Below are 22,978 nucleotides of genomic sequence, written 5' to 3' on the forward strand. Positions count from 1 at the left end.
CAACTGCTGGATCTGTGAGACTCATATTGTTTGTATATCAGGGATGCCTCCTTCTGTAAGTGGTAGGGTGACTCTCTCAATGGACAATTTTGGATGGCTCATGCGATGCTTCACTAAGCGCCACTCGTACTGCTCGTTCTAACGCCTAGTCAGTCTTGGCCCACTTCACCAACCCGAAATTATCGCCTTCATTTTGTTGCCGGCCGACAAGAAGCTCTTCAAAGTACCGTTGACACGATGCAAGAACTTTCCCTGCAGCTCCTTCTTGATCATCGTGTTGCGAATTCCCTTCAGTTGCAGGAAACCTAGGAACTTGTACGTTTCGCCTTTAACCATGTTTTGAATCTCTTCCTGTTCGTTGACGCGTAAACTGTCGGCATCCACCAGGTGACCCCGGCATAGATGTATGGATCGACATTTATCGATTCCAAACTCCATCCGGATGTTGTTACTGAATAACGTTACAAGCTGCAGAAATTGTTGCAGCTTTTCCACAGATTCAGCAAACAGCTTCAAGTCTTCCAAAAAGATGGTGTGGGTAATGCTTGTACTCCTTTTCCCACTCATTAAATGATAGCTATAGTTGTGTTGGTTGCGGCCCTAGCCCGGTTCACCTCGTGAAACCAAATATCATCAATTGGGTCCTAAAGGCCTACATCGTTTATGGTGGCAAACGATAATACATCGGTCAAAAATACGTGAACCGAAATTCTGATAATAGTCTAAGTCAGTGAAAATAATATTTTTGAATTTGAGACTTTTTAATACATGTTCTGATCTAAGCAACATCTGTTGCTGAAAAAGCAACATATCAGAACATATGAACTGTGAACCTATTCAGATTACTCCATTTATGTTAATAAATATAATAATAAGGAGTAACTTGATGCCGATCCCCATACATTCAATTTTCTATCTAATATTATCAAGTTATAATTATTTTAATTAATGGCGTAATCTGAATACGCTATTAATTATTTTCTCCATCTACCTTAGGGCCAATGTCCACGTAGCGATTTTTTAAGCAAGGTACCCAGCATCAAAAGGATTATTATTATTATCTTTACTAAAGAGGTTTTCGGCCCTGGGCCGGTTCACCTCGTCAAACATCAAAAGGAGTAATGCACACGTATACGCGTGCACTACATTTGATGCTGGGTACATTGCGTGGACGCAGCGTGCACGCAGCTTGAAAAAAAAATCACTACGTGAGCATCGGCCTTTAATTTCCATAACATTTTAAATACCATTTCCCTCTTGGATTTTTCATGGGGTAAACTCAATCTTCCTTTCTATCTATATTAGGGTGTTTTAAAAAACACTTTTTCAAATTTTTTGATGGGCCGTCCTCTTATTCGGTTCTATTTGATGCCCTGATTATTTATTTATTTATTCAGACTAAGGCTGAAGTGGCCTGTGCGGTTTATAAGAGTCTTCTCTATTCGGCACGGTCCATGGCTACACGTCGCCAACCACGCAGTCTACGGAGGGTCCGCAAGTCATCTTCCACCTGATCGAGCCACCTTGTCCGCTGCGCACCTCGCCGTTTTATGCCCGTTGAATCGTTGTCGAGAACCATTTTCACCGGGTTACTGTCCGATATTCTGGCTACGTGCCTGGCACACCGCAGTCGTCTGATTTTCGTGGTGTGAACGATGGATGGTTCTCCCAGCAGCTCATGCAACTCGTGGTTCATTCGCCTCTTCCACGCACCGTCCGCCATCTGCACCCCACCATAGATGGTACGCAGCACTTTCCTTTCGAAAACTCCAAGTGTGCGTTGGTCCTCCACGAGCATCGTCCAGGTCTCGTGTCCGTGAGCGTTTTGTCTAATGGTCGTTTTGTAGATTGTCAGCGACGAACTCTATTCGATCGGAGCGTCTTGCGGAGTCTAATATACGTACGATTTCGTATACGTACGTACGATTACGTACCCGAACTACGCACATCACCCGATTCATCGTCGCTTTGACCAACCGTGTCAGTTTATCCGGAAATCCGTGTTTGTGCATTAGCTGCCATAGCTGGTCCCTGCGGCAGAGCTTCCTCCTCCCAAATCTTGGTAATGACCCAGTGCAACGCTCTAGCCAGTGCCTCACCACCGTGTTTAAAAAGCTCTCCTGGTCAACCCCAGGGGCTTTGTTGTTCTTCTGCCGTCCAATCTCCTCCTGGATTTCCTGGAGATCCGGAGCCGGTAAAATTATGTCCTGCGCGTGTTGTCCCAGGTTCATCATCATACCGCCATCTTCGTCTGCCACATCGCCATTGAGGTGTTCTTCGTAGTGTTGCCGCCATCTTTGGATCACCCCACGCTCGTTCATAAGAAGGTTTCCGTTTATGTCCTTACACATATCAGGCTGTGGCATGTGACCCTTACGTGAACGGTTCTACTTTTCGTAGAGCTTTCTTGTGTTATTAGCGCGGTACAGTTGCTCCGTCTCTTCACGGTATCGATCTTCCTGCTGGCGCTTTTTTCTCTGGAAAATCGAGTTTTGTCTGTTCCGCGTCCGTTTATATCGTGCCGCGTTCGCCCTCGTGCGGTGTTGCAGCAATCTCGCCCATGCTGCATTCTTATCTTCCACTAACCGCTCACATTCGCCGTCATACCAGTCGTTTCTCTAATCCTGGGGCACCGTACCAAGTGCAGCGGTTGCGGTGCTGCCAATGGCGGATCGAATATCTCTCCAGACATCTTCCAGAGACAATGCGCCTAGCTGCTCTTCCGTTGAGAATATCAATATTCGCACAAAGATGAATACACAGCTAGGTGTTTCAACCTGCCCAATTTATGGACGAGAAGAAGGCGGGGGTGAAAAATTCATTTTCGGTGCAAAACATAAACAAACCGGCTGGCTCTCCCATACTAAAATCCAAGATGGCTGAATCGTGAATTTGGCAGATTGGAACACCTAGTGGTGTATTCATCTTGATTCGCACTGTGGTAAGTGCGGACGTTCGTGATGTCGGGGAAGAATTTACCATCGATTAGAACGTGGTCGATTAGGTTTTCCGTTTCTTGGTTAGGTGATCTCCATGTGGCCTTGTGGATATTTTTGCGGGTAAAGAAGGTACTTCGGACTACCATTCCGCGGGAGGCTGCGAAGTTTATGCATTATTGGCCGTTACCATTCAATACGGTGTGCAGACTATCCGGTCCGATGACTGTTCTATACATTTCCTCCCTTCCTACCTGTGCATTCATGTCGTCGATGACGATTTTGACGTCCCGCAGAGGGCATCCATCGTATGTCTGCTGCAGCTGTGCGTAGAACGCTTCTTTCTCGTCGTTGGGTCTCGCTTCGTGTGGGCAGTGCACGTTGATGATGCTATAGTTGAAGAAATGGTCTTTTATCATCTTGCACATCCTTGCATTGATTGGCTGCCAGCTAATCACACGTTGGCGCATCTTACCCAGCACTATGAAGCTGGTTCCCAGCTCATTGGTGGTGACACAGCTTTGGTAGAAGGTAGCCGCTCGATGCCTGATTTTCCACACTTTCTGTCTTGTCCAGCAAATCCCTTGCAGCGCCACGATGTCGAAGTTGCGGGGATGTAATTCATCGTGAATCATCCTGTCGCAGCCTGCGAAACCTAACGACTTGCAGTTCCATGTTACAAGCTTCCAATCGTGATCTTTTATTAACTATTATCGTATTATCTTTTATATTTGCTCGTAATTATTGGTTTTCCATGCGGCTTATTGGGCCTACGCAAACCTCCTGTCTCGTCGGAGAGTCGTCGCGTCGGGTCTATTTTGTGTCCCACCTGACACCAGGACTTGGGCTTGTGTGCTTTAGGCGGCACACGGTCGCTTTGGTGGGGCCTACTTGCGGATACATGCAGTTTTTTATAGGAGTTTAACAGGGCCCACTGTCAAACACCACCACATCAGGCAAGCTCCACAACTCGCAGATGGCCTGGGGAGGGATCGTCAAACATTTGGACATAGTCGCTGCTGCCGTTAGAGTTCAGAAGTTAAACTGAATTGACCACCCTCTCTACTCTAGCTCAAACCTCAACCCCCTTTCGTCATATCCTTTAGATAAAGAATGTGTGGTCCAAATTCAGCTCAAATTAGTGTGGAGAAAACTTTTTTCAACCGCGAGAAGATTAGAGTTTATTAGGAAAAGATATTAGCATTTTACTGGAGTGTTGTATGGGTGAATTTATTATCAATTCAGTGCAAATCCGAATTATAGCCGCTAACAAAGTTGGATTTTTCTCACAATTCGTACGTTAAACCTAACTTCGGAAGTGGTGCGCTGTTTTCATTTGGTGATGTGCTATACAGCGCACTACTTCCGAAATTAGGTTTAACGTATGGATTGTGAGAAAAATCCATTTTCAATAGCGGCTATAATTCGATTTTCTACTGAATTTATAATATTTCTTTTCAAAGGTAAAGGAAACGAAAATTGCCCAACCCACACTTCACAGAAATGCATATAACTTCGCCGGGCAAACACTAATCTTTTCGCGGTTTTCAGCATAACATTCTGTATTAAATTCTCCAAGATCTGAATGAGTATCATAGCTCTTTATTGTAAATTCTGCCGTCTAACTGCAAATCACTGTTTTTGGATGTTTCTGCATACGTATTTGCATATAAAACTCCAATGAGTTTAGCACCGCTCAAACGTTGACCGATTAGGCTAAAATTTTGTGCAGAGCATCAGGGCATCAAATAGAACCGTATAAGAGGGCGGCCCATCAAAAAAATTGAAAAAAGTTTTTTCCACACTAATTTGAGCCACCCTTATGATTGTAAGTTTGAATATATGTTCCAGCGTAATTTCTAAATGCAATAACTGATTCCAACCGAATTTGGACCATACATTCTTTATCTTAAGGATACGACGATAGGGAGTTGAGGTGATCTTCGAAAAAGTTGATGATGATGATTATAAAAATAATATATAATATATATAGTATAATAATCTATAGAATAATATTCAAATTGTAATATTATTCTATTATTTCCTACAATGATGATGATGGTCCCACCACATACCCCTACAAAGGATTGAGTAACAGTAAAGCATCAACAACAATTATATGAATAACAATAATTTGTTTTAAAATAATCCGCGACCCCCTATTGCAGATCGCTCTACTCACCCCAGACTATGTCACTGTAAATTTAGTTTTCGTAATCTCCGCTAACAGCGTTGCCATCGCCCTTCGGCTAATGTTGTGTTTCATGTTTCGCTACATAGAAGCATGCTTCGGTCGAACTCGTGCGTATACGAGGACGGCAGCAGCAGCTGTCGTAAAATTGAGGCGCTTGGCGTCAGTGTGGTAAAATGAGAGAACAGCCGGAGTGCGAAGGAGATGGCAATGGGCGACCGGAGCTGTTCGTTCGGGGCTCAGGATTGCTTCCAGTGTGTTCCTCGTGTTAGTTTGTAGGAGAACGTTGCGCGGTTCGGAAATAATTATTATATCGGCTCGGCTCGCGTGTGCGGCATCGTTCCACAGAGTGGGAAGCACAGTTTTTATTCCTTTTGAAGTGAAAAGCATCTCATCGCGCACTACTCTGGAACACAAATCAAAATAAATCCAGCCATCAATAGTAGGCGATAAAAAATCATCACATGAACAGTGTTTTAACATAGGTGTTGTATTTATCGAGTGGGTTCCTTTGACCGGTTTGATTGGCATCATCGCTGCTGCAGTGTTCAAACAACGTGCTCGTGCATAAATTGCGGTAGGCTGGGAACAAGCAAACAGAGTAACCGGCGAAAGGAAGCAACAAGCTGTGGGAATATCTAATACAGTGAAAATTAATTCGCTTCGTTTACTGGGTGTTTACGACTCGGTCCACAAAAGTGCTCGAATACAAAGGAATTTTAGCGAACTGGAATTTCCTGTGCAAGAATAAAAATTGTTTGAAGAGATTGTGGCAAAAGGATAAGAAGAAAATAAAAGTGTCAGAAGAAACCTACAACTCTCTATCATGATCCGATAAACCATCGAAATAAAGAGCTCTTTGTAGAGTGTGATAGTGATTTAGTGATAATCGCTGCATGAAACAAATGCAATGTTGCCGCGAATCGAGAATAAATTTTAGCCAGCTCAAGTGTCATTCTGGTGATACGACAGTGCGTTGATGAGCGGTTTAGCTGATCGGTGAAACCATCTGTACCTACTACTCAGGCTGCCATCTTGCCGCCGAATTTTACAATCTACCACTAACTTCACGGTTGTCCTGTTCAGCTAACTAGCTAATAGGACTCAGCCACATTATCAACGACGAACGAAACGGTGTTCAAACGCCTACTACGTCGTCATCATCTCATCCAAGAGGGACAAGCGACGTGCCAAGCACAATGAATAGGATTTATGCTTTACCTTTCCTATGGCTACTATCATCGTTTTTAATCACCCAGGTAAGTTGGAAAACAATATGTATATTCGAGTTTATTGTCAACTCTAACCATGGTCCTGCAGGATTCCAATATGATCAAAAAATCTTAAATTGTAATTGTAATATAATATTATATTATTAACTATACATCAAGGTCAAGGAAGAATAATTTTATAACAAATGATTTAGTTTAAAATCCAAACTCAAGAGAATCGGTTTCCATATGATAATCAAGTTGTCAAGCCTTTATATTCAAACAACGATATTCCCAGGTGTAATATTTATTTATGGGTTATTTACTGCCGTTCTACGCATAATTGTCCCATCAAAAATTGCAAACTCGAGTCAATTGATCCCATACTAATTTTCGAATCAAATAGATTCGAAAAGTTTTATAATATTTTTACATTTTTGTATATGTTTAGGGGTCTCCAGGAGTCTTGCGAGCAAAGGCGTAGGATTGCCAATCCGGAGATAGCGAGTTCGATTCTCGGTCCGGTCTAGGATGTTTTCGGGTAGGAAACATTATCGATTCCCTGGGCATAGTGCATCCATTGTACTTGCCACACAAGATACATACTCAGGCAATGGCGGGCATATAAAGCTTTCAATTAATAACTGAGGAAATTCTAACAGAATACTAGTAAGTTGAAAAGCAGGCCAAGTTCCAGTTGGAACGTAGAGCCATAGAAGAAGAAGTTTACTGTTTTAACTTTACTAAACGGTAATTGTTTTATATTTTATAGAAAAATATGTAATTTGTCATTTTATACAAAAACAGCCTGCATTCAGTATACTGCCGTCATACGCATAGTTGTCCCATGTTTGCTGCGATTGCATATATACATGGGACAGGTATGCGTATAACGGCAGTATAGGGTTTGACCCGAATTTGTCATTCTCCGATTTTATCACGTTGTCGACCCGATTTTGTCACCTAAAAAATGAAAATGTTAGTCGTTCTTTTTATTTTCTAATTAATACCGCAAACAACAATGATTTTCATTAAAAAATATCTTTCACCAACTGTGGTTTGTTATGAATAACTTCTGAGTACCTGTGAAGGATTCTTTGAGCATTTTCGACAAGAAAGTCGGTTTTCACGCGGAGGATACATAAAACCACGTAAAAACAGAAATCCGCGTAAAAACGCGTATAAAAAGAGCCCAGTGTATATATGTAGCTATAACACTGCAAATCACAAGACAAATTTATTACTGTGAAAATTTTGCAAGGGGCCATCCACAAAGTACATCACGCTTCTAGGGGGAGGGGGGTTCCAAGTAGCGTGACGAGTCATACAAAAATGTTAGAGGTTTAATACAAAAAGTGTGACGAAGGGATGAGAGGGGGGGTTGAAAATCGTCAATTTTTGCGTGACATACTTTATGGATCTTTCCTAACCCGTTTGTGTGTTAAATTGCTTCAAATGAAACCTCGAATATTTTCTATTTATAGAGATTGATATAGCGTGTAGTCTGGTTTGGCAATTTTATGATATATTATTTTGCACGCATTAGTTTTAAAATAGATGGTTTCAACTAAGATTTTATTTTTCCGGAAAAATTATTTAATATAGAAAAGTTCCATATCGAATATCCACGAAAATATCCAATATTATATGCAATAAAAAGATAAACCCCTGCTTTCAGATTTACTTTTTAAACTAAAAGTTAAGAACAGGAATGAAGCGTGATAATTACAAATAGAATATAATTTTATTTTTTTATAACACAAAAGCAACAACTTTCGTATAAAATGACGGTAAGTAAGGTTAAGACATGTATTTTCGTCTGCGTTTTGATTGTCGTCATAGTGTCGAAAACCAATAAAAGAGACCCTTTTTTTGCCAAACTCATCCGTATAAAATCGTAAGATCGGGAGAAACGTTCTGCTACAGTAAAGTTCTAGCAAATGGACGTTGCTTTAGGCAGAAATATCTGCCGCGTCCCTAGTTGCTATCTTACATAGATTTGTAATTCCCTTTCATTCGACGGGATAAAACCTGTTTTCCTATCATCAGTAGTATTCAGAAGCTTAAAATGTTTGGTTTCATTGAATATTAAGGATGAATAAATACTTGTAACAAGCTTTCCTCGTTGACATTTCTCATAATCAGGCAATCCATGAAATGGGGTCCGGAAAGTGAATTCCTTTCCATAAAGTTTGAGAAAGACCCATAGGACAAACCCGACACGACGATGACCATCGTTCGTTGTCGTCTCGAAAAGCTCGAAAAGTTTTTATCCTCCTTTCTACCGCTGTCGTAGCTCCTTCGTTCGCTGGAGACGCGAACTGCCTCCACACAACGGCCGCTGAATCCGGCGGACGAATCTGCGGAGAGCCATTTTTCATAACAGGTCAGGGAGGAAATCTCACGGTGGCTTGCGAACCGGGTATGCATCACAGTAACAAACCGGCAATGGTGGCGGTGGAGGCCACATCAGCAGAAGCAGCTGTACCACAGACAGTGGAGAAAGGCAAGCTGGGAATTAGGGTGCTTCTTCATTCCAGTTATCATTTTTCGTTTTCTTTTTTTTGCATATATTCATACGAGAGGAGAAAGAGCTTCACCCACCTTGCATACCTTTTTATTTTTTGCCCTACCTGACTGCTGCACACCTTCCACTCTCGCGTTTTTAGGTGTCTGCCTGTTTTTTACCTGCACTTCTGAGTTGATCTCTCTCTCTCTCTCTCTCTCTCTTCGCGATTTTGGGCCTTTCTTGTGTCGCTGAATAAACTGAAAGGTCGTACATTCATTCGATTATGGTTACATTTTTGATAGAACTCTTAGAGAGTAAAGCTATGGGTACAATAATTATTCTTAAAAAATGAAAATTAAATTTTGTAAGAATGTATGCATACTTAAATATGGACATACAACGAGTTTTCAACCCTTATAAAAATGGCAATGCCTGATGAGTAGAAGCATAAATATGAGAGGCGCTGTTATTCCATACAGCATTTGTGATTAATATGATTCAATCATAGTAGCCCAGATTTTGCTTAAAGGGTTCGATGAATATCAAATTTGTTGTTTTGGTTTGCTGCTTCTCAAGTATGAAAATTGGGCTAATGTGATAAAAAACATGAGCATCTGACACATTAAGTACCATCTTGAACAAAACATGTTGATCACAACATTTGAAGCGCCATTAGCAATCTAATACTTATGCATCTACTGCCTGATAGCTAGTACTCGGAAAGTAGGCACTTAGCATTAAAAGTGGGAAATAATGATGGTTAGATCTTAGATCTTCTCCATATGTAAGGATATTTTGCCTTTGAAAATAGGTCAGATTTTTTGTGGGACATTCAATATCAAAGGTAAAGCATACCACTAGGTAAATTGATCCTAGCTTTTCGATTCAAATCCTCCGTAAAATGCAGTACCTCGCATAAAAACATCGGCCTCACCTATACCTGCAGAGATCACTGAATACTGAACCAACGACCAGTGCTATAGCAGCGAGAAAGGCGTTCAAGTCCCAACCGGGAGCGGCAATTGCAGCACCAGCAGCATAACGATGATGGAGACGAGGACTTTAGCTACAAATACTACATGAGCGAGATGACTTGGCTGGCCACAACAGCGTGATCGCATGGATCCAACACGAGGGATGAGAGGATGGTTGTGGTTCTGTCGTTGCTTTATCAAATCAAAGAGAAAACAGTCTTTGTAGAAATACAAAAATCAAATAGATTGGCGTAGACGTCATTTTTAACGTCGTATAACGGCAACCGCCAAAAGCGAAATATATCTGTCAAAAACGGCTACGATCCAACAATAATCCACCTTTTCCATTTTTTCTTGGTTCTAGTGTTTTAGTAAATCTTCTTAGTAAAAGTTGTTATAGCTTTTATGTACATAGTGTACTTAGTATAAATTGAAATAAAGCGAAAATGATTATTTAAATTGAAGAAATCGGAATCATTTCTAGAAGCAATGATCGATAGCATGCAAGGCAAATTAAAGTTAATTTCCTATTTGCCGTTTATTAACCACTCGACATGGACATTGATTCACAATATTTGAAAAATCGTTATGCATATGCACAGTATGTAAAAGATGGGTTCGTGGGTTCGAATCCCATCTAAGTAAAGTAGCATCCTTTAATGCATGTGTCGAATCAAATCATTCACATACTGTGCATTAGAGTGGCTCAAAAAACACTTTTTCAAATTTTTTGATGGGCCGCCCTCTTATTCGGTTCCATTTGATGCCCTGATGCTCTGGACAAAATTTCAGCCAAATCGGTCAACGTTTGGGCGGTGCTAAACTCGTTGGAAGTTTATATGGAAAAATGTATGCAGAAATATCCAAAAACAGTGATTTGCAGTTGGACGGTACAATTTACGATCAAGAACCATGATACTTATTCAGTTCTTGTAGAATTAAATACAGAATGTTATGCTGAAAACCGCAAGAAGATTAGAGTTTTTTAGGCAAAGATATTAGCATTTAACTGGAGTGTTGTAGGGGTGAATTTATTTCTTTTCAAAGGTAAAAGAAACGAAATTTGCTCAAATCCCACTTCAGAGAAATGCTAATAACTTAGCCGGGCAAACTCTAATCTTCTCGCGGTTTTCTGCATAGCATTCTGTATTAAATTCATCAAGATCTGAGTGAGTATCATAGTTCTTCATCGTAAGTTGTGCCGTCCAACTGCAATTCACTGTTTTGGGATGTTTCTGCATACATTTTGGCATATAAACTTCCAACGAGTTTAGCACTGCCCAAACGTTGACCGATTTGGTTGAAATTTTGTCCAGAGCATCAGGGCATCAAATAGAACCGAATAAGAGGGCGGCCCATCAAAAAAATTTAAAAAAGTTTTTCCCATACTAATTTGAGCCACCCTACTGTGCATACTGCATATGCACAACAAGTTTTCAAACATTATTGGAATTTAAAGATCGAGGAAGCTAAAATTGAGCTAAAATTTAATAAACACGGAATATTGGTAAACCAATCCACGATGGACCCCTCTGTCACAATGCAAAAAAGATTATCAAAATGCACTTTGATGATGAATATCTCTTTTCGCGTCCTCTCCCATTATCTCTCTCACCACTTGACATCTCCGCCATATACAAACGCTGTACTCCTACTTCTACGTTTCCTCTCGACGTCTATACGTAAGGTACGGCGCGGTAGATTCACCGCTTGTTGAGGCTGACACATGGACGACCGAACGGACGGAGCAACAGTGCCGTGGCCATCAATTTCGATCATTACTGATGGTGCGCTGTGTTGTTGTTTCTGGCGTTGGTGGTGGTGTGGCGTTGTTGTTATTGCTTTTGGAGTAGAGCGCAGCTTACTGCTCCGGTGTACCTCAACCACGCCAACAGCCCGTTCCTTCGCATACATAAAGCGAGTAGTGCTGTGCGAAGCGTATGAACGATTGCTGCGGTAAGGGAGGGCGAAAGAAGAGTATGTATAGAAGAGGCTTAAATGAAGAAAAAAGAATAGAAGGAACGAATTGTTTTCCCACGGCACACGATTCGCCGGTCAGCGCGGAGTTGTGCAGCGGGCTTCGCGAGGTGAGTAGAAGAGAAAGAAGAGTATCGCGGCAATAGCGTCCAGGTTCAGTAAAAAACGGTGACTTCAGCAGTACACACTGGTGCTGCAAGGTATAAATTTGTATTAAACGCACGAATTAATTTAATTAAATGAATTTTGCATATTCTCCGGCTCCTCCTTATTACCGCAATTGGAGAGTGTGCATGTCGTTTTATTTACTAGTCAATGTAATGAGCTGCTTTGATATTTTGTCAGCGAAATGGGACTATCCGTAAATATTTAGTCTCTTCGTGCTTTTCTACGAATTAATTTGACAGTTATTTCACATGACGCATACCCTATCACTCATGCATGGACAGATGTATCGAGCAAACAGAATTCTCTCATCTCTGTAGAATGTAGTTCTACCGCCAAGAATAGTTTTGAAATTCAACACTAAATGCAAATTATCTACAAGGTCAAAAATGTAATTTATGGTTCTGGATGCATTGCCGACTTATGGCAGTTTCACTGTATTGGGTGCGGAGGTGTCTATTGAAAGCATTCCATCATTGAAGTATTACAGTGGTTGTCGGGCACAACAGGGAAAGACGAGGGATGTGTAAAATCTAACCGTTTGGTTATAATTTATGTCTGACTGCTTTATGCATGCATACACATAGACAACCTGAATTGCACACCTGTATGCAGACTGATTCACTTAAAAACAAGTATCGGTCGTTTGAGATGAGTCTGCCGCAGCTTGAAACTGGATTCAAGTAGAAAGAAACCGATGCTTGCTCACATATTTAATAGATAAATAAAATATAAGTAACCTCTCTACAGCCATGAATGTTCCTTCTCTTCTCGAATGTGCGATGTAGCTATTTCAGCGGAGCTGGTAAAGGTTAATCAACACGAGTTGTCTTTTACAACCTTGTCAGAGATTTGAAAAAAAAAATGAAACTCCAATAAGTATTTATTATTTGTAAGCTACTGGTGACTATCACTGCTAAATAAGTTACCACAACATTGTTGAAACCAATTAAATTTATTTTAGCCAATTAAAGCAACGATGCTTCTGCCAATCGTTAACGTTCGCTGACTAAGCCGCCCATGGCTGACTGGGTAGCACCTCCCTTCATCACCATCAGGTGATGTGATTAATTGTATTAATTAGTCATGGACCTAATAAATTGCTTTATTTTCATGATGAAATTTTGTACACTTTTGCCTTGTTACGAGCGAACGCTATCGGATGGCATCGATGAGCAATGGGGCTGATGAAGGAGCCCAAAAAATACTCACTCAACTCGAACCAATTACTTGAAGAAGCTGAAATATCATCGTCGTTATTTGACCGTGCGTCCGGGGTTGCTTTCAACCGAAAAGTGCCAACGCGTTTTGTATATAATATGAAGTGCTTCCGAGTTTACGGCCGGCCGGTAAAATCATTTTTGTTACTTTCACTTACTTGCGTAGAAGAGAGTTGCTGCTAACCTCTGTGTTTACATTGCTGTGGTACAAATAATAATAGTTGTTACGAGTCTTTGGGATGGGTCTCTTACGCTGGAAAGTGAGCTGGACGTAAGTGCTTTTGATAAATATGCGCTGTGGCTTTGACTTTTAATAAACCACAATTTAGAAAAGCAACCGATACTGGAGGCTAATCTGTAGAAATGCTGACAAACATGGTCATAAGGTTGCATAACTTTTAAAACAACTACTTCGTAATTGCTTTATTTTATTTGATACTAGTTGTATTTACGCACCCGACCTTGCTCATGTTGTATTATTTGCATCCTAACTGTCAATTGTAGAGTTCTTTGCTGCGCCACACTAGATATTTTTGTGTGAGATTCATTGGGTTTTCTCTCAACTCGCCCTATTATTGTATTTTATTTCGAATTAAAATCAGCTTTCCTCGTCAATCCTCAAGACGAATCGATTAACGAGGAAATCTTGCAAATCGGTCCATGCGTTCGTGAGTTATATTGCCTCAAAGGAAATGCAAACTCATTTATATATATATAGAGAAGATGGATGAATAATTTCATATAATGTCTATTTTTGAATAAGTGTAGTTTCAGATGAAGTAGCGGATAACGTTTTAACTGTAGTAACCTATTTCCCAAATCTAACGCGAAACACCCATCTACACATGAAAGCCCGTGACATATAGAATTAGATTCGTTTCGCGCTTAATGGCCTCTCAAATTTCCAAAATTTTTATTTTTAGACCTACCGAATCCATATGTTTTCCGTATGTCAACACGGCGACTAGATTTGCCGTTTTCCCTTCCTACTATTCCATGCCGTGTGCCGTCTATTCATAATCACGCCGTGCTGCGATGAACCAATAAGTTCGACCTAAGAATGTTTTATTTATTATCTCTTGGCTGATCTTTAGCGGCATCATCGTCGGCTAAGTGGAATTTACTTCGTATTGAGCGTTTTCGTCTAGGTCCAAGAATTTCTGCATGTTCCTCAATTTCCTTTCTCCGATTGAAGTTGGAAGAAAGGCAACCCAAAAAAACATGCGTTCCGTTGTCATGGATATTACACTGGAAATATTTGGCCTGCTGTGATACTTCTAGTTCTACAGAACAGGACTCCATCTGCGCGCAAAGTGAGAAAAAATGAATTTTTTCTCTTTTTATGACCTTTGCTGCACAAATGCTGTAGACGTTTTTTTGTCGTCGCCATCGCCTTCGACTAGATGTGACGACCGATTTCAAATGGAAATCTGAATACCACCCTCGACAGGCAGCTGAAAACGAAAACATCTGGTGCTCGTTTTTCAATTACGAATCATCGAAAGAATATCGCTCAAAACGCGCGCACGTTTATGTTGTCGCCGGACCAGTTTCTTGCTCATCATCGTCGCACATCGTTCCGCCGGTCATATTTATTCAGTTATGATCACCCATCGTTTCATTTGTTGATTAAATACCGTATCCGTTTGTCGTTCCCTTTTTGTTTCTGACTCGATCTAGCTTTAGTTACACAGATCATTCGTAGTCACGCGTATTTTTTTATTGTGCGTTATGGGGAAAATAATTATGTTAGAATCTCGTCTTTTAAGTACGAGTTACTCGAAATCGAATTTTGCAGATTCTACGGTACTTTAGATGCTTTTATATATGCGGTAAGATAGTATTACTGTCGCCAACTGTCTCATGCTAGGTTATTGCGGCTTCATCGACAAAACCGATTGCATATCTCGCGACGCACCTTCCGCCTTATGTTAAATTTGTTGCCGCATGATGGAAATATTCTCGGAAATCGCAATATCAAAGTGGATCAACCGCCGGCGACAGTACGTTCCACGGAAAGCGCGCCCTGTAAGCGGTCAGGCAAGGTGTGGTAGCCGCCTCATGTTCGGCAGCAAATGAGCATTTTTCTGCTGAAAAATATCCATCAAGGAAAAGACAAATGCAGCGGAAACATCAATTTATAATCTTGCTGATGACTTTCGTGTGTATTCAGAATTCGTACCGTCACTCGCCGTGAAATCGAAGAGTTTCGTGAAGCAGGGTAGCATGGCACGGGTGGTTCAACGTTTGTGCCACCAAACGCCGTCCATGGTCGTCGTGGTCACTACTCACAACGACGAAAACAAAAAAAGGATGGAACGTCCGAAATTCATAAATTAACTCCGGCAGGTGATGTGTTGAGTTGGCTGCGATGCATTTGTCAAAACAGTCTTTTCCGGAGGGGTAACAGACGCTGGTTTTACTGCGACTTTTCAACAACAGTTTTTTTTACGATGTTGTCTACTCAGTTTTGGCAGTTTTTTTCTGTGATCTAGTGAATAATAAATAGTATCTTATGCTCTTATATTGATATTATATCGAGTTTGTGCAATCACTTCTGAAAAAATGCACATTCTTTTCACTATTTAAGTTGAGTTCGTGAATTTCATCCTTATTATATTCGAAAAGTGTTTGAGACAATTAGCTAAAATACACATTTTGGAATTGGCGAAAACTTTCTGATACCTGTGCATATGCGTTATATAACTTCTATAAAACATTTTTGCACGAATCATATATAAAATTTAACTTGTGCTTAATGATAGTATAGTAACACAAACCAAATCGGTTCGTGATGTTTTGTTTGTCATTACCACGTACTTTTATTTATTTATTAATTTCGGCTCGAATATTTAGTAGTTTGTCAATAATTCATTTAAAAGCTGAATTTGAATGTTTTGTTCGACAGTTAAATTCAATTAGTTACGGGATTGAAGTCGCTTATACTCAATGATTGAAATGTTAACACAGATACGCTGGTTCTCATTCTGATGGCCTTTTCAAAGAATTGTGTGCAGTATTTGTAGAAGACACTCATTGTGTTTGGAATGCAATTTCAATTTCCGAGAAACTTATTTGATGTGGAAAACGATCATAGCACGACGGTAGACTGCGTCCGTTCCGAAGATGTTGATGCTCCAGCCTAATTACTGTTTAAAAATTAAATCATCGGAAGCAATCGCAAGTTTTTTTTTCGCTCACAGAATACATTTTTGCCGTTTGCATTTGAAAGCGGCTGGTTGTGGCGGTAACGTTGAAGTACGACGACAAGAAAACGCAAACGATATACGGAACAGGTTTTCTTGGTGCGTCGACGACGACCAAGAGCCGGGCGGCATCAATGGCACATATCTTTATCAACAAGATATCGACCCTTGCCGTCCGTCTTCCATCGATCGATCGGTGCCAAGGCATTTGACCAGGTAGAAGAAATGTCACACAGCGCACATGCGTTACTGAGTAGGGCCTATCATCATGTTCTTCAATGTTTCACAGTTATCAGCGTCAACGAGACCGTCGCCATTGAGATGGCTCCTCGCTGACATCAGGCATTGCGGAGACACTTTCTTTTTGCAGGTATACATAACTTCGTCGCCTGTTCTCAGTCGCGTCGCGTCGATTGCATTGTTGTCGTGTGCACTCTGAAAAATGCTTCGGGTCTTCCGTGGAGTAACAAAATCCGTATGAATAATATTCGTAGAAAATACCTTTCAAATGTAAGGCTTACCTCCTTAGTTTATTATAGTGGCCAAGGATTTTTTGAATACGACTTTTCGACGACTGTTCAGTTAAGGTCCATTTTATTCTACCAAAATATGAAAACGTCAAAAAAAAGGCACCAAAAATCTATCGTTTGCCAGTTGACGATTTTATTTACATCTTCGTTTTTTTAAATCCAATGCATGAAAAGCATTATATTGATGCATTCAAACTCTTTCAATTTAACCTTAATCCATAATTTGAATGGATTTTGTTCTGCACGACAAACTTGTGACTTATGAAACCCCAGATTTATCCACCAAACGGTGATTATACCTATCTTGTGTATTATTGAATGTAATAAGAGAAACACATTAAAAAGAACAAAATATCACTTTAAGGAGATAGATTTCATTCTCTTTATTTAAGTGATTTATTAATTTTAAAATTAAGTTCATCACTAATCAATTCATATTCATTTTAGCACAATGCAACAATTTCTTTCATTATAATAAACGCTGCTGATTGCATTCGACAAAGACTAGAATCCAAAATATTTTTTTTCAGGCATAACCGTGTTAAAACCAGTCTAGTTTGTTTTTCAAGCACTTATCTTTAACTAATTCACTCGCAACAAGTTGCATTCGACGGGGAATTATGGGGAACTCGTTGAACCTCATTGAAAATAGATCAAATTAGAATATGGGCTCAAAGTTAATGGTCAATAAAATTATTTCAATATGTACGAGAAATAGGGGGGTCCCGTAGCGTAGTTGGCTACACGTTCGCCTTATAAGCGAATGGTCATGGGTTCGATTCCCAGCCCCTCCACCAAAACCCTTGTCAGTCGCCGGAAGCGCAGTTCGTACGGTGGCGTTTTGGGAGACGCGCTTCACCGACACGGCTGCCTGATGACGACTGACAAAACTGTTCTTCTCGGAGGCATTCCTCCAACGTACCTCGATAAATGGCAACCGGACAAAGCAACGATCATTGGATACACCATACGGACAAATGGACACAATGGACTCACGATGAGATGAACTGGCAAACGACAACAATAACGAATTAGGGATATCTAAAAATAGAATCTGTGTGGATTCTGTACAGCAGAATACCACAGTAGATCACGGCACAGTAGCGGTTAAGAACACAGAGTGCCTGCCAAATAAATATACGAATAAAAAAAATGTACGAGAAAGGTACCATCACCGCTAGGTAAATTCATCAGGGTTTTTTTCAATGAGAGATTTTTTGAAAAAAAAAACAATGTTTTGCCAATACCGCATTTTACGCACACACACACACACTTACAGACACATACACACATATATCACCTCAATTCGATTGGTATAGCACACTATGGCCACAGACAAACAGACGTAACACTGAAGAGATCGATTACGGCTTCAACGCTCATTTTAAATTTGAAAGTTTACGTGTTTTGCAACTTAATGCACAAGCGTAATCGTAATCCTACCTACATTCACATTGAAATCGTCATATGTCCAGAAGAAAAGCTCTCTTTGTTTAAGGTACGGGGCAAGTGAAAATACGGGATAAGTGGCCGATGAATCGATGAACGTTTTGTCTTTCCCGTACAACAAAGTTATACCGAAAGGCTATCATTTCACTCCAAGAACGAACTTTTTATAGAAGGCCCGGATACCCATAGTGTTATATACCAATCGACTTAGCTCAACGAACTGAGCACATGTCTGTCTGTCCGTGTGTATGTATGTATGTGCACAAAAGCTAAGAAAAACATTAGACAACTTTTCGTATTGTAATCCTTAACCGATTTTCTCGCAACAAGTTTTATTAGACAGAGTGCAAAGCCTAGTTGAACACTATTAAATTTGATAAAGATCGACCGTTGCATTGAAAAGTTATAAAGAAAATGGTACATCGAACCGAGCCAGATAAGCTCAATATTACGGGTGTGTCTTGACTAAATACGAGAATCTCAGAATCTACTCGGTTAATTAAGTTGGGTTTTCAATGGTAAAAATGTTTTAAAAAGATGAAAAAGTTTTGAAATTTTTTGAAAATTTTGGTTTTTTTTGGGTTACAAAATTGGGTCGAAAAAATCGGGGAGTGACAAAATTGGGTCAATACAACATTCATACGAAAAGTGAATAAAAATGTGCCTATCCTTTCCACCTGGTACAAAAGTAAGCTAATGGAAAACATGTTAACAGCCAAGTAAACAGTAAATGGACTGTTGTCTTGTTTTCATATCTGCTAAAATTAGAATCCCTTTCTTGTTGCAAAAACAAAGTCCGATAAGCAACCAACCTTCATCCATGATCTGCCAATACTACGACTCAGAAATAATATGAAAATTATATTTACAATCCTCGAATTAGTTTCGTTCGACACTATAAAACAGAATAGGTCCCACTTGCCCCGTTTCAAGGAGTAAGTGAGTCCTGCAAATAAATTCATTACTGTCACTACCAATATTTTTTGTAATTGAAAAAATAGCTTTCAACACGTGTACACTTCAAGAACTGAAGCATATAATGATGCCGTTCATAAATACCCTGTTTTCTAAGTATACGATAACAATTTTGCTGAACTAGCATTTTTTTAGATCCCACTTGCCCCGGGGTACCTTATATTCTCTTTCGATTATTACAAAACCATACTAACGTTTCCTTCAATTTGATATAAATTCAGCCAACTCCAATGGCTCGTTACAAAAAACGTCATTTAAAGAAAATTTAACGTAATCAAATAACTTTAATAGTTCCCGGTTCCAGTTGCTTTCATGATAGCACTACCCCTTCTGAAAATCATATCCATAAAATGATCGCCAGTTGAAGACTACTGATATCAATCGAATGAAGAAGATTCAAGGATAATGCTTAACCGGTCTCACCACATTAGAAAAGCCGAAGGGTTCGCAAATCAAAATCCGATATTCGCGAAGGATACCAATTGAGGAATTATGGAATTAGCCAACGCGAAAGGCTAGTCCTATTTTCGACGCATTAATTATAAGGTAGAAAGGGGAGAAGATAATAGCCAATCAATTTAAAAGCTGTTCAGATTTCCCATAAGGAAAATTTCTGAATGAATGCAGCACACATGCACTCGATGCAGTAGATGCTCGGTGATTGTTTTATGCGAATGCATTTGCGAAACGAAGCACGAAAGCAAGCTGATAAAAAAGAAGTCTGGCCAATCAGTAGCTATTGGCTCGGCCTGGCCCTTTGCTGGGTTCCGGTTCTACCAGATTTCAACTTCTCAGCCCTGGTGCTGGCTGGTGGCTCCACAGCTGGGCCGTTTTCTCCATCCTTCCGTTCGTTTCGTGTGTCCGTGTCTTGTCTTGATCAGCTTTGGAGCCGCCAATGTGTGTCGACCACCGCTCTTCTTTGATAATGGATATCTGAAGGAGTGCGCAAAGCAGCACAAAGAAGAAACAAAAAAAACCTTTCCGAAAAATGTATTCAATCATGGGAACATAACAAAAACAGGCTGCAAAACCTGAAAAACTGCACGATTTTCCTCCTTCCTTTAGTAGAATCTTTCGCTTCTTATGTTTTCCAAAGAATGGCTCCACACGTCCGTTTGTTTCATCTTTTACTCGACCATTCTTTCTTTAGCTTGTTATTATCGCATCTATATGTTTAATGCTTTTGGATTTCTTCTTGCAATTTGCTGTCTTCTTTATTTTGAAACTCTTAACTTTTCACTCCACAATTAATTAAAAGTTAACACGTCCTGACTAATACGAGCTTTGAGGGTACTTTTAAACAATAATGTATATTGATTTTATTTTATTTTATCTTACTCGATTAAGACACTGAAAGTGGTGTATCTCCATGTGCTCAAAGTATTTACTATTTAGGTTCCCAGGAGGCAACACAAACATCTGTACACAAACGTTTCTACATGATTGCCTCTGGTTGAGAAATCCTGAGAACGAAACACCACTTCCAATCATATCACCATCACTACCACCATCTTGCATCCAGTAAGGTGGAAGCATTCTAGGGTACACGAGAAGAATACTTTTATCGTAATAACGGATAATTAGATAAAACCACAATTATCTACCAATCATCATTACGATCAATAAGTATTGTTTTGATTCGCTTATACATAGTTTCGAACAAGTAGAGAGTTGCCTCCGTTCATGGAACATCAAAAACAATGAATCGATTTATTCTAATCCTGACCGAAAAGTTGCAATTTATTGGATAACAAATATTACTAGCAACAAGATCAAAACTTTTCAGTTCCAACCAATGACCACATGGTGCTCAAAATGCACTCATATTGATTTAGTTTGAGCATAGCTATGCTTTTAAATAGTACACCAAGAGCTATAAAAGTTACACTATCAAAGCCACGCACAAATAAAAGACACAGAATAGCGACCATCCATAAAGTTGACCACCTTGGGCGACCATAGTTTTTAATAACTCTATTTTTTCACCGGAATGTTGGGACGGGAGAACCTTTCTTGGTGATTAATGAGTGTTTAGTAATAAATAGCTTGGATTGAGATGACTCGCTCCAACAGCATATTGCGTGCGAACACCGTCCAGCTCCCAAGAGCGGACATCATTTTCCCTTGCCCCTCATCATGAGTTGGGAACGAAGGCAAATAAAAAAGGAACACTCATTACCGGTTTGTATGGACCCTCCACACCGGTTAGAGTTTGTTGGCTCGTGAGATGAGCTCCGGTGCGATGCTGTTCTGCTTTGTCTCTTTAATTATTAATTATGATAATAAGTTTTGTTTTTCCCGCTAGGGTTTGGGGCTCTGGTGGCTCTATTTTATGATGATTATTTTATATAGAGATCAAACAATCTTGCGGGACCGAACGAACAGGTTCAAAAGCACGACCGGAGATTCTTTCCCTGCTGTCGAGTTGACACGCAACTTTCGTCATCGTTGGTGTGCCATATTCAGTTCTGAACACCGTGTGATCTCTAAAGTTACCAGAGGACCTCGGTTTTTCTCACCACTTATTGCCGCTCCTCCACGGCGGGGCTACATGTTTCATCTACTGACGTAGAAACACGAAAGCAGAAGAAAAATGCAATTAAATATATTTTTAAGTTTAAGTTTTGTTTTATTCATTTCTCGGAAAGTCTGTATCCTAATTAAGTCTGTTTTATAAGTAGCCTGGTGCTTATAATCGTTTTGTTGGGTGTTAAGGGCAAAAGTCAAGTATATCATCTTGTTTGAGAGTTGTTTGGATGCGTGATGCTGCGAAGCTGCAGAGCCCAGTAATTCACATCACACAAATCTGCGAGGTTTGCTGCCAATCCCATAAACTATGTTTTTTATGACCTCTGTTTCTGGGAGATTCCCATTCGAGAAAGATACAGCACATGAACGCTCTAATCTGAGAGACAATCTATTTCTTTCTTCTTCCACAGATCGAAGGCTCCGGGCTGTTTGAGCTGAAGCTGAAGTACTTCAAGAACGAACGAGGCGTCGATAACGAGGGCGCCTGCTGCTCGGGCCGGTCGGACTCCATCGGCAACTGTATTGGCGCGTGCAAAACGAGGTTTCGTGCGTGTCTGAAGCACTACCAGGTCACAATTGACACCTCGTCGCCGTGCACGTTCGGCGATGTCATGACGACCGTGCTCGAGGGAAACTCGCTGAACCTGACCGAACGGAGTCTGAAGGAAGGGTTCGAAAATTCTTTACGGTTCCCGTTCGAATTTGGCTGGCCGGTAAGTTATGCACAAGTGCCGTTTGTCACGGTATTTCTACGACAAGAACCACGACAGAGCGACGTAAAAGTCCCATAAAGTAATACAATCCATCAAAGCGAATAATATTTGGGGCGTGCGTGCAAACGCGCGTACTCGAGCTGAAAACTTCTTTTTTTCTGCTTCTTAGCGAAAGCCTTTCGCGGTGTGCCAATTTTGCCGCCAGGAGCGGTTCTCCTTTTGCCTGGAAAATACTAAAAACTGAACATGGCATAACCTTTTAAAAAGGACTGTCTGTCATATTTAAACGAATTTCACGGTTTTCATGCTACACTGTGTGCAATATCCTAATACTATGCGTATCAATCAATTATATCAAGAGAATGATTCTCTCTTACTACTTTTCTACCCAGC

The 22,978-nt window shown here is 40.4% G+C and overlaps 1 protein-coding gene across 1 annotated transcript in view; it reads left to right on the plus strand.

Moving 5' to 3' along the window:
* The first annotated feature begins 5,371 nt into the window (after positions 1 to 5,371).
* The window catches only part of LOC134226921 (neurogenic locus protein delta), a 67,820-nt gene continuing 50,213 nt past the window's right edge, over positions 5,372 to 22,978 (plus strand). Inside the window, exons 1-3 of the mRNA XM_062708035.1 lie at positions 5,372 to 5,704; positions 5,827 to 6,386; positions 22,283 to 22,585. Of these exons, the coding sequence (XP_062564019.1) occupies positions 6,327 to 6,386; positions 22,283 to 22,585 (363 nt within the window). The 5' untranslated portion in view covers positions 5,372 to 5,704; positions 5,827 to 6,326. The remainder of the gene's footprint in view (positions 5,705 to 5,826; positions 6,387 to 22,282; positions 22,586 to 22,978) is intronic.

This window comes from Armigeres subalbatus, chromosome 3 (genome assembly GCF_024139115.2).
Source record: "Armigeres subalbatus isolate Guangzhou_Male chromosome 3, GZ_Asu_2, whole genome shotgun sequence".
NCBI lineage: Eukaryota > Metazoa > Arthropoda > Insecta > Diptera > Culicidae > Armigeres > Armigeres subalbatus.